The 13,564-nt window shown below is 43.3% G+C and overlaps 1 protein-coding gene across 1 annotated transcript in view; it reads left to right on the top strand.

The window, feature by feature from the left end:
* Window positions 1-593: 593 nt before the first annotated feature.
* Window positions 594-13,564, top strand: part of tmem117 (transmembrane protein 117) — a 117,628-nt gene continuing 104,657 nt past the window's right edge. The window contains exons 1-2 of the mRNA XM_084335274.1: window positions 594-687; window positions 8,502-8,808. Of these exons, the coding sequence (XP_084191400.1) occupies window positions 679-687; window positions 8,502-8,808 (316 nt within the window). The 5' untranslated portion in view covers window positions 594-678. The remainder of the gene's footprint in view (window positions 688-8,501; window positions 8,809-13,564) is intronic.

Below are 13,564 nucleotides of genomic sequence, written 5' to 3'. Positions count from 1 at the left end.
TTATCCGATTAGACATGAGTTGACATGTTTAATCGTAGTAGGCCCAAATTATGTATTGAGTGGTAATGGGGACACATTTCCGCTTCTTATTACGTATGGGGTCATTTGGCGTGAAATCCTGCAACATCTGGAAGAAGCCAAGGGCTTATTATTTCGTCCCTTTCAAATGCTTCCCGTATAGGCCGGCTAACTCCACTAGTCCTCCCCTTAAAATAATAAATAAATAAATTTCATAGCAGCAAAATCTCCCTGCCGCCGCCAGTGGCAAAGCTCAATCTGTTGGTGTTTTTGCACTGATGGTATGTTATGCGCGCTGTGGCGATCATAGCGAGCATCCATCATCATCAGCCTCAGCCTCAGCCTCAGCATCCATCACATCATCCTCTACTCTACTGTCCGGCGGAGCCGCTCCTCTGGCCGTGCTGCTGACCAAGCAGCGCCTCGCCGGTGGCTGGACACCCAGAACAATGGCAGAGGATTTGGGGGGTGCCTCTGGCCTCTGTCACAGCAACAACAGGTCGCATGGATAATCCCACCACAGTCCAGCCAGCCGCGTCTCCCTCCCGTCACATCTCACTGGGATGATCAGAGCGCCGCTGTCTGTCGGCTTGTTGCGGAGCGCCAGGGAGCGGGAGCGGGGCTTCTTGTCCCGGCTGTCGTCTGAAAGGAACGCGCGGCATGGAGAAGGTGCGTGTTTATTATTGTATTATACAGTGTGCAGGCAGTGGCATTGATTTAGCTTAGATATCTCATTCACTGTGCTCGTTTAAGTTGTGTAACCACTGATCATTCCCAGTCAAGCTTGTGTTCTGTGAGACATGATATTTGCCATATTATACATATTACATTGATTTCGGCAGCGTCGGGAGACAGTCGGCAGATGCGCTTTAACATGATGACAATGATCGCCACTCAGAAATGGGCAGAATTGATACGGAGGAGAAGGAGGACTTTAAAACGACAGAGCTAGTCCTGTGTGTTTCCTGTAGTGCTTTTCACACAAGTCTTTCTCATTGGCCACTGTATGGACAGTATGGCCAAATATATATTTTAAGGTGGTCCAGACTAGAGGACAACGAATCGTGTTGTGGGGTTATTCCGTGTGAAGCTATTGTTGATGGCATATATGTACTATATATATATATATTACCACTCTGCCTATAATAATCCTCATTATTACCTTACCAACGGTAACAATGATAATAATGATGGTGGTGGCTTTAAGTGCGGGTTCTGTTTATTACTGTATGTATCCGGACCGCACCTCATCATCACATATCAATCCCTTGATGGTCTAAATCAGACAGTCATGCCACACTAACATGTTAAAATAAACGAGATGTTTGTGATCATCTCAGCGGCCACGTGGATGTTTCAGAATTGGGAGGTCTATTTCTGGGGCAATTACATCATCACCCCAAATTCCCACAGTGGGTATTTTAGGAAATGGTGTCAGGAGCGAACTGATCTAGGAGGTACAAGAAAGTAACGGGAGGAGAGCGAGAGCGCGCGGTGGAGTTCATGGGTAAATACTTGCCTTGGTTTTTAACGAGCGCAAATTCGCAACCTTTTTGCGATAGGCCACTCCTATTACCACGCACCCTTGAGCCAATTGGCATGAACACACGCACGCACGCACACACACACACGCGCGCACACACACGCACACACCTGACCTCCATGGCTCCATGCCCAATTCCAGCCTCCTAGGGTGAAACCAGTGGCCACTAGAGGGTGGACCACCCGACAGAGTGACCTATAGAGCTGCTGGTCGCAGCTAAAAACACAGAGGGCTGCTGACTGTTGGAAAGATAACCAAGCACTTCCTGGTACTACACTGGTAAACACTGGTACTAGACTCCAGGGAACACAGAGCAGGCCGCCCACACTCCTACGCAGAGCTGTCTCTATGCCTGTATATCACAGCCTGCTAACACCATGTAGATTAGAACGTCTTTTAAAGGAAAACTCCAACATTTTGGGAAATTAGCTTATTTAACATCTTCCCTGGAGTTAGACAAGAAGATACATACCTTTTTTGTCTCTGTGCGTGCATTTAGCTTAGGGAACAGTCGCTCCGTTAGCATAGCTTAGCTTCATCACTGGAAGTGAGGCAGATCCGGAGCCTTACAGTGTATAGTTTGATTGATTGATTGAAAAGTTTATTAACAGATTGCAGAATACACTCCAAATACAACTCCAAAACGTTCATGTAAACATGTTGTGACCTGTGTATTCACCACGTGGAGAAATAAAAAATAATTGAATTAGACAATTACGTTTTATAAGCAAATATACTCTGAACTATTTTTTTGCCCAACCACTACTCTATGAGCGCAGCCAGTGATTTCAACATGACGCCGTGTTTGTTTACATTCTCATTCATTCAAAAGATCCAAACCGATTGAAGTTTATGGATACCATGACTTGAAATCATCTTACCTTGACGATTAAAAGCCTCCCCAATTTAGAAAACAGTAATCCAATGGCTGGTATATTGTTATACCGGACGCTCTGAGCTAACCGGAGCTAACGCAGAACAGGAGGATTGTAAAGCATATATAATGACTTCCTTTCTGGGGTTGTCAAAATAAAAGTGCGACGTTTATAGCAGCGGAAAACGTTTATTTTGTACATTATCTAACGTTAACACGAACCTAAACTAACGTTACAACTAACCTAAAGTTAGTTTCCCTAAGCTAAATGCACGCACAGAGACAAAAAAGGTATGTATCTTCTTGTCTAACTCCAGGGAAGATGTTAAATAAGCTAATTTCCCAAAATGTTGGAGTTTTCCTTTAAGAAGTCATAGTTTAGTCTTTGAAAATACTTATTGTTCCTTTGAGGAACAGTTCTCAGTGAGGAACAAGATCTCACGCCAACTTTGAAGGTTTTCTTAACCAGCGGTATCAGGAAGAACGTCTCTCTCTCTCTCTCTCTCTCTCTCTCTCTCTCTCTCTCTCTCTCTCTCTCTCTCTCTCTGAACATTGGTAAAACCAAAGAGCTGATTGTGGATTTTAGGAGAATACAGCAGGGGACACACACGCCACTGTGGATAAACAGGGCTATCGTGGACAGGGTGAGCAGTTTCAAGTACCTGGGAGTCCACATCACAGAGGACCTGACATGGTCAACACAACACACATAGATTCTGTGGTGAAAAAGGCTAAACAGCGCCTCTATCACCTGAGACAGTTAAGGAAGTTCAGAGTATCGGGGAAGATACTCCACTACTTCTATTCCGGGGCTGTAGAGACCATTCTGACTGGAAACATCACTGCCTGGTTTGGAAACAGCACGGCACAGGACAGGAAGGCACTCCAGAGAGTGGTGCGCTCAGCAGAGCGTACAACAGGTATTGCACTACCACCCCTGCATGCAGGACTTATATAACAGGAGGTGCAAATCCAGAGCCTGTAGAATTATGAAAGACCCCCACCACCCCAACAACAGCCTGTTGAAGCTGCTGCGGTCAGGCAAGCGCCTACATACACATGCTACAAGAACAGAGAGACTCCGGCTCAGCTTCTTCCCCCAGGCCATCAGAACACTGAACACTGAACTCTGAACACACACACACACACACACACACACACACACACACACACACACACACACACACACACACACACACACACACACACACACACACACACACACACTCACACACACACACACACACACACACACATAGGCGCCTACATAATGGAGCAGTCGAAGCAGGTGCCCCACCACTATTGAGCTTGGGGGGGCAAACTTGTGCTTTTGCTCCTCCACTTTTAGATCATATGAATATATAAATCTAACCATAACTACGTAATTTCAATCAAATTAATAATACGCAATGACACTTAATAGCAAGTTTTTAAGTTTCCAAAGATTGTGTGACCCCCCACATTAATGGTTTGATCCAGTGCCTCCCACGGTCCCTCCCCCAGAGCATGAGCGCATTCGACGGTACCACAACGTGTTGGAATGGGGGAGGCGGCTGGTGCGAAAACAGCTGTTCGAATGTCCCTCGTCATGAGCGTATTTGGGAGGCGGCTGTTTTGAATGCCTCACCTGGATATTGGATTTAACATTCGCTTTGTGAGGATTATCCTTCTGCGTTTTACACCAAATGGAGCAAGTCATAACGTAAGTCGAACACTGTGACTGTATACTAAATGCGCAAACAGATTGAAACTGAATATTTATTGTATTAGTGATGCAAGCCGAGCCGCCGTGCTTAGCGTTACCTAACCATTAGCTAGTGAATCTTTCATGAATGAATGAATGAAAACTTTATTTAACAGATTGCAGAATGGGTCCAATACAGTACGGCTCAATACATACAATTGTTAAGGGGATGCAGACCAGAGAAAGACTTTCGTCTTGTTTACATCAGGGTCCCCGTGTTGATGTGGTCATGATGTTGTTGTTGTTGGCTTGTTGCTGCTCTGCTGGGGATCGGATGTGAACGGAGGGGCTTCGGGAGTATCGCGAAAGTTATTATTATTATTATTATTATTATTATTATAGTAATTGGCTATCATACTGCAATATAAAGAATGAAAACTTTATTTAACAGATTGCAGAATGGGTCCAATACAGTACGGCTCAATACATACAATTGTTAAGGGGATGCAGACCAGAGAAAGACGTTTGTCTTGTTTACATCAGGGTCCCCGTGTTGACGCTCATGATGTTGTTGTTGTTGGCTTGTTGCTGCTCTGCTGGGGATCGGATGTGAACGGAGGGGCTTCGGGAGGATGGGGAAAGTTATTATTATTATTATAGTAATTGGCTATCATACTGCAATATAAACTGAGTTTTATAGTGAAAAGAGCAGCTTTATTGGTCAAGATTGAAGGCTCTATATTGCAGGAAATTGCACGTACAGGTGTTCATTAAATGTAAAAAAATCTGCCGTGGAGGGGGTCGTGCCGGACACCCTCCAAACCACCCCTTGCCAGTCTTGCACACGCAAAAAAGCACAAAAATAAAAAAAGGGACAAAAAAAATTACAAATAAAAAAATAACTTGCACCCCCACGTTCAACTATAACTAGGCGGCCATGCACACACACACACACACACACACACACACACACACACACACACACACACACACACACACACACACACACACACACACACACACAACACTCATGCTGCAACCGCTTTAAACTATCACTTTAAACAAAATGTCACTTTAAATAATGGAAAAGTCACTTTAAAGGAATGAGGTATATAAAAAGTAGCTTTAAGGAAAGAACAGAAGTTTAGATACATTAAGTATAATAATGACAGAGCTAAAATTGTATATTGTATAGTAGTGTACATAGGAACCATATTGGCATTAAAATGTGATATCGGAAATTATCGGTATCTGTTTTCAAAAAAAAAATATATATATTATATTTTCTTTACATTTATTTCACCTTTATTTACCCAGGCAAGCAAGTAAGAACAATTTCTGATTTTATTTATTGTCAAAAGTATGCATAATGTTGTGTTAATTCCATGACAAGATATATGTAATGTTAATTACCTGAAATTATTCAGTTTTTTTGGGGGGGAAACCCTGCATATATCGGTATCGGTTGATATCGGTATCGGAAATTAAGAGTTGGACAATATCGGTATATCGGTATCGGTAAAAAAGCCAATATCGAGCATCCCTAGTCCCAGTGTTTGTGAAATCTCTGTGTGGGTGTAGGACTCATTATTGTTGCCGTCACTGAATTGCTGAGAGTTGTCTGGATTTAGCATATCCAAACCTGGATCAACAGGTTCTCAGTGAGGAACAAGATCTCACGCCAAATTTGAAGGTTTTCTTAACCAGCGGTATCAGGAAGAACGTCTCTCTCTCTCTCTCTCTCTCTCTCTCTCTCTCTCTCTCTCTCTCTCTCTCTCTCTCTCTGAACATTGGTAAAACCAAAGAGCTGATTGTGGATTTTAGGAGAATACAGCAGGGGACACACACGCCACTGTGGATAAACAGGGCTATCGTGGACAGGGTGAGCAGTTTCAAGTACCTGGGAGTCCACATCACAGAGGACCTGACATGGTCAACACAACACACATAGATTCTGTGGTGAAAAAGGCGAAACAGCGCCTCTATCACCTGAGACAGTTAAGGAAGTTCAGAGTATCGGGGAAGATACTCCACTACTTCTATTCCGGGGCTGTAGAGACCATTCTTACTGGAAACATCACTGCCTGGTTTGGAAACAGCACGGCACAGGACAGGAAGGCACTCCAGAGAGTGGTGCGCTCAGCAGAGCGTACTACGGGTATTGCACTACCACCCCTGCATGCAGGACTTATATAACAGGAGGTGCAAATCCAGAGCCTGTAGAATTATGAAAGACCCCCACCACCCCAACAACAGCCTGTTGAAGCTGCTGCGTCAGGCAAGCGCCTACATACATAGGCGGCGCGTATATAAGGCCAGGGGAGGCTATGCCGACCCAGTCTGCGCATTATTATAGGCAGCCTAGGCTACGATATTGTGCGTGTGGGCTGCTGCAGCCCGGTGGTGACAATACGCAAGGGTCGGCCAACCAAGGTGTCAATGGCAGTAGGTGTGGTGGCCGTTTAACATTCCAGACTGCGGGCAGTAACCAATCACGCCGCATCACCAAACTAACCGATGCCAGTCTGGTCTTCAAAATGCTCCATGGTCTAGCCCCACCCCCACTTTCCGATTGTTCACCTCCAGGTTCGCGTGTAGTCTTTTACCAATAAACTTGCAGTTCCGCGTTCGGGTTCAGAACTGTTGTACCGGGTGGCGTCTATTCGCATCCTAACACTAATTTCCATTAAGGACAAGTACATTTAGCAAATCAGCCCTCTCCGTGAGAGCTGCCAAGACCTGGAACTCCATTCCAAGTTACATGCCGCCTGGGCATAACACTGGATCACCTGAGGCCAAGGGCTTGCTCTACGAGGGCATGATGAGACTGAGTCAGAGTTAATCAAACCGTGGAAACTTTTTAGAGCTACTATGTACATTGTTTTCAAAGCATGATGAGATCCAAATTATGGAAAATGTTTCCTTCATTGCCGTCGGCACCGCAACTTGTGAACGGCCTTTCCCAATGAGGCGCATCCGAAACTTTTGCTGCATTAAGGTAAGACAATGGTTAATCATATTGGATGCCTTCATTTGAACAATTAATTTGCACTATACGAAATGAGTGGGACTCGCTGTAGTAGCCTAGATGTGGGTGTGACATCAGAACCTGGACAGCACCGTTTGCGTGCAAGCAAAAAAGAAAAGGGGAAAATGTTGCGCGCTACGCGCGAGTCTCATCCGATCTATAGCCTACCCTAATGTCCAGCTCACCCGCCGCGGCGCCGCCTATGCCTACATACACATGTTACAAGAACAGAGAGACTCCGGCTCAGCTTCTTCCATCAGAACACTGAACACTGAACTCTCCACTCACAAGTACACACACACACACACACACACACACACACACACACACACACACACACACACACACACACACACACACACACACACACACACACACACACACACACACACACACACACGCACTCACACACACACACACACACGCACTCACACACACACACACAACACTCATGCTGCAACCGCTTTAAACTATCACTTTAAACAAAATGTCACTTTAAATAATGGAAAAGTCACTTTAAAGGAATGAGGTATATAAAAAGTAGCTTTAAGGAAAGAACAGAAGTTTAGATACATTAAGTATAATAATGACAGAGCTAAAATTGTATATTGTATAGTAGTGTACAGGAACCATATTGGCATTAAAATGTGATATCGGAAATTATCTGTATCGGTTTTCATTTTTTATTTTAATTTTTTTTACATTTATTTCACCTTTATTTACCCAGGCAAGCAAGTAAGAACAATTTCTGGTTTTATTTATTGTCAAAAGTATGCATAATGTTGTGTTAATTCCATGACAAGATATATGTAATGTTAATTACCTGAAATTATTCCGTTTTTTTGGGGGGGAAACCCTGCATATATCGGTATCGGTTGATATCGGTTGATATCGGTATCGGAAATTAAGAGTTGGACAATATCGGTATATCGGTATCGGTAAAAAAGCCAATATCGAGCATCCCTAGTCCCAGTGTTTGTGAAATCTCTGTGTGGGTGTAGGACTCATTATTGTTGCCGTCACTGAATTGTCGAGAGTTGTCTGGATTTAGCATATCCAAACCTGGATCAAAACCTGAGTGATATTCCCACCAGTAATCTGAGTTTGAGGGAGGTTTTTTTCACTTTAATCTGCTCCACAGATTTGAGTGTAATGCAATCTGACTGAGAGGAGCCCTCTCTCTCTCTCTCTCTCTCTCTCTCTCTCTCTCTCTCTCTCTCTCTCTCTCTCTCTCTCTCTCTCTCTCTCTCTCTCTCTCTCTCTCTCTCTCTCTCTCTCTCTCTCTCTCTCTCTCTCTCTCTCTCTCTCTCTCTCTCCTCCTTCCCTCTCTCTCCTCCTTCTCTCTCTCTTCCAGGTGCACTGTGGTCGTGGGCTCTTCAGGATGGAAATAGATCCCCGTTTTCGCTACTACTTCCAGCACCCATGGTCGCGTCTGATAGTGGCTTACCTGGTGACCTTCTGCAACTTCCTCATCTTCGCAGAGGACCCAATCTCTCACAGTCAGACAGAGGCCCACATGATCGTGGTGGGCAACTGCTTCTCCTTCCTGTTCAACAAGTACCCGGGTGGGGGATGGAACGCCCTGAAAGTGGTGTGTTGGATACTGGCCATCATCACAGGCATGGTAGCCGGGAAGTTTATATTCCACCGCCGGCTGTTCGGTAAGTCACGCGCAGCGTAATGCGGCGGAATGTGCAGAGTAATGCTCTCTCTGAGGCAACATTCTCATGAGCTGTTTTGGTCACATCACTGAAAAACACCTTGCACTCAAATGAACCTTATCTTTCCCCCCTTTTTTTTGTCGGCCCTGAAATGTATTGCCTGAGGATATACTGTGATAAAAACAATGGCTGCTATCAATCCATAAGCTTTACTTGTTGACACACCAAAGGTAGGGCTGGGCGCCAACATTTGGGGAAATTAGCTTTCCGTCTTCTCCAGAGAGACACAAGAAGATAGATACCAGTTTCCTCTCTGTGCGTTCAGTAGAAAGCCATCTGGCTGCATGCTAGCCTAGCTTAGCACAATGAATGGAAGCGGACATGGCTGTTTAGCCTTCGGGAGAGGTGCTAGTTGGACAATGTCTAGGCTAACCGGCCATGTCCACTTCCATTCATTGTGCTAAGCTAGGCTAACGTGCAGATAGCTTTCTACTGAACGCACAGAGAGAAAACTGGTATCTATCTTCTTGTCTCTCTCTGGAGAAGACGATAAGCTAATTTCCCAAAATGTTGGCGTGTTCTTTTAATCGAATTTCAATTTGAATTCCCATGAGTAACAAAAATGCCCATGATTATGAAACGATTATTGTGGTGCATGCCATGTTGGTTTTTTTGTCTTGTGTTGTAAATGTAGCACACCCTTCCTTCACTTCAGTACACTACAAACAGAATTTCAGCTCGTTTTGAGAGGGGTGAGGGGAACCACGGCACATTTCTCTAAGTTATTTTGAACCATCTATTTGTAATTTGTAGAAGATGACAGAAAGGCAGCCGTTGGTCTTCTTCTACAAGTTACAAATAGATGGTTCAAAATAACTTGGAGAAATATGCCAAAACTAGCCTTTGGAGAAGAAAGGTAAAACAAATTCAGTCGTCATCAACATACAGTGTTCTCAAATCAGTGAGTAATTGTGTTTAATAATCGTGCCATAATAATGTTTGCCATAATCCAGCAACCCTAGTCCAAGGTATAAATGCCATTCAAGATGCTCCCCCACTACGGTCCGCTGCCTCGCTCTCCACAAGGATTACTAACAGATAACTTCAGCCCTGCAGGGTTAATAATGTAGGATTTAAATCAAGCAGTAATAACTAGTTTGTTTGTATTTTTAAAGGGTCATAGCAAATGTAATTAAAAGGTGACTCAGAGAGAGATACATACATGTTGACCTCTAAATCTTCCCTCCAGTCATGAATATCCAGGAGAATACTAAGTAGACTCAGTGAGGAAACTCATTATCATATCATGTAGTCCCAATAGGCCTACATGTAGCTCATGGCCCCCCACTCAGGCATAAATGTTGTCTGTCACCACAATGGCTAAAACTATGACCTTGATCCGCGTCACCGATTCTTTGAGCGGTTTAGGAGGGGATCGGTAGTGCAGGTCAACCTATCGACCAGGCTTGGGCCAAATTGAAATGCACAAGCTATCGTGTCATAGGTTAAACAGACAGACCAATAGACAAGACACAGACATGGGAATGTTTGTTACATATGGGAATGTAACAAAACAAGCACAGCATTTGTGATAAACTGCAACCGATTTGGCCACCCATTCCTACAGTACTGTTTTTTTCTGCCTTGATATGTGATTCAATCCAAGGACTGTATCTTTTATCCTTATGCAATTCTGTATTCATTTACACTGTGTCGCCATATGGTCCCTTCTGATGGATTTACAAAATCAAATTGTACACGTGAGGGAAGCGGATATGGACCACCTAGCCTAGCTTAAAGGGTTTTTGGCCAACAGTTAGGCTATTGGTCCATATACGCTTCCATTTATTTGTGCTAAGCTATACTAGCTTGCAGCTGGATATCTTTCTACTGAAAGCACAGAGAGGACATCTGTATCTATCTTCTTGTCTGACTCTGGAGAAAACGATAAGCGCATTTCCCATAATGTTGGCATGTTCCTTTAAGATACATCCTAAGGTACATACCCAAGTAAATGGAAGATTGCTCCACTTCTACAAGGTCAATTTGCATGTCCCTGGTATCTAGGGACATCTATGGACCTCAGGGAATGTATTCCCAGTGTCAGAAATATTGTGTCTGTTACTATGCTTGAGTAAATTGTAATGAACCAAAGGAGAATATAAATTATTGTTATTATTGGATTTTTTCCCATCTTTGACGGTGAATAACACCATGCTAACATTGATCAAAAGTGAAAAAGCACCTTCCTGAGATCGAGTGTACTAAAAATCTAAGCAAATGAACAAATGGCAGATGATTTACAGGTTTCTTCGTAGATACAGTACTGAATTTTGCCATCCGGACACATGCAATTTGAAATATGAATATAGAATATCAGGCCTATAAATTACCTTATTATGGCCAAGTCATACATATATGGATCGGGCCAAATCTCCTCTTGTATTTTATGTATATAACGTTGAGGTTTGATCGACCCCGTGAGATATAAACACAAAAACCACGTCAATATTTGGAAGGGGAAATGGTGGCTGGTGTGAGATGGGTAGTGTAGTTTTATGAAATTTAGACGTTCATCGAAAACCCAGGGTCTCCTCTTTCTTACTGTAGGACTACAACGATTTCATGAGTGCTTCTTCTCGTGTCTAAATAATTTTTCCGGTGCAATGCGCAGAGATTTCTATGAACTCATATTTCACTAATAACACTTAACACTTTGAGTGCCGGGACCCGTCTTTAGACGTCTTTGCTGGCCATGCTAAAGTTGCCGGAGGACGCGTTACGTCGTCCTTATATCAATATTTCAAAAATCTGCGATCGGATTCCTATGTCCCCTCCGCTGGCCTGAGATCCACCAGCAGGACCCACTGAGCTCTCTGGCGGTTCAGGAGCGCCATCTGGTGGCCGATCGGCGCAATCGCCAAACAGGATGTTGAATAGAGGTTGTCATGACGACCGTAGTACTTCCGGGCGCTCGCTATAGTTCATGGGACTCTGGCTCGTCACGCTACACGGTGATCGATTGGCAATAACTCGATAAACAACATGATTTGGACGTATATACCATTATACAAGCTGGAGATGGACCGGGTAAAAATATATCCCATAATGATAAGATTTCTACTCGACGATGATCGCCCAACGGCGCGCGGAGACTGGGGTGAGTTTCAGCGTGTAACGTTACCGTCTTCGATACTAACTGCTATTATCAACATTTGACCCACATTAGATGATTGGTATAACGCTGCCCACGGAATTATAAACGCCCCCTCGCCCATCCGGTCAACATCAGATGACGTGTAGTAACTTCTAGAAGTACGTCTAGTTGGAATTTTTTATATCGCGCTGATTGCCATCAAACTGTATTTCATCATCAATATAATGCATTTGGGGCTATATATCATGTTCTGGAGAAAGCTGCAGAAAGAGATGAAAACATACTTATACATTAGACCATACTTTACTATGAATATGTGAATGAAAAAGTTTAACGTTGCTACACAATGAACAATACATATAGGACTTTGAATGGGCCCTAATAATGGCAATGTAGCAATAGAATTTAAAAAGTTATAGCCCTGCAAAGAAGGGGACTTTCTCCATAGACAAATAGCGCTGGCAATCTATGGTATATCATGAATTTAACCTTAGGCAGCCAAAGTGTTAAAATCATTGGTAAACAAACGTAGTGCTGAAAATATACACTTTGACTGCTGTTTTGAAAGGGTTAGGGTCTTTACTCTTGGCTACATTTAAAAAAGTGCAACATTAATTAATACATTCTGTATTGATGGATTTATGGCGTGATATCAATCTCGTACCAGTACCAGGCCCGTTGTGCTTAAGAGGTTAAGAGTTTAAACTCATTGTATAGGTGTGTTTCCTAAGCTTTATGGCATATAATTAAAGGTCAAAATGTTGAAATTTGAAAGGTCATAACTCCTACATCGTACGTCAGATTTCAACTAAACTTGGTACAGATATCCTTCTATCCTCACTCTACAAAATCCCATAACATCCATATTGGATTTTCCACTATTTTCCTTTTATGAGAAATACTTTTTTGACAGCTCCTTCTAAATTGTAGGTCTGATTGCTACCAAATTGTCTGTGGATCATTACTGGAACAAGCGTATTCAAAGTTGTATAATGCTTGTTCATATGTAATAGTGTTTTCAAAATATTGATCAATGAACTTCAAAAGGGCGTGGCTCTGCACATAAACAGACCATGGTCAACAACCGCCAATCATAGCAAAACTTGCAGGATATGTCCACATGAGTACCTGACACATACCCTGAAAGTTTCATTAAAATCAATGACTAGAGTTTCAAGTTCAAGTTTCAAGTTTTTTTAATAGTTGTCATCAATGTTCCCCCTAAGGTGCGCCCGTGCGCGCGCACATGGCAAAACGCTCCCGGGCACATCTGAAATCGGTCACGCAAAAAAAAAAAAAAAAAATTATTATTATTCTTTTTTAATTAAACAAACATGACCATGTTCACGTCTTAAACTCATACTGAGGCTTTAGTTTTGGTTTTAAATTGCATATCATCATTCATTTATTTATTGTCACACAGAGCAGAAGAATTTTGCCAAAACAAACCAATAGTATCCAGCATCAGAACGGCAGACCAGCCACACTCTCAAGGCCCTCCCATAGTCGAGCAGACTGTACACAGAGCAGACTCCGCGGAGGTCCGCACGGACTCTTTGAGCTTTGATCTCAGCGGACAGCAGACCCACAGCAGAGTCC

The sequence above is a fragment of the Notolepis coatsorum genome (assembly GCF_963971535.1).
Source record: "Notolepis coatsorum genome assembly, chromosome: 18".
Taxonomy (NCBI): Eukaryota; Metazoa; Chordata; class Actinopteri; order Aulopiformes; family Paralepididae; genus Notolepis; species Notolepis coatsorum.
Note: the sequence above shows the minus strand (reverse complement) of the source record. Positions and strands in the feature narration are given on the sequence as shown.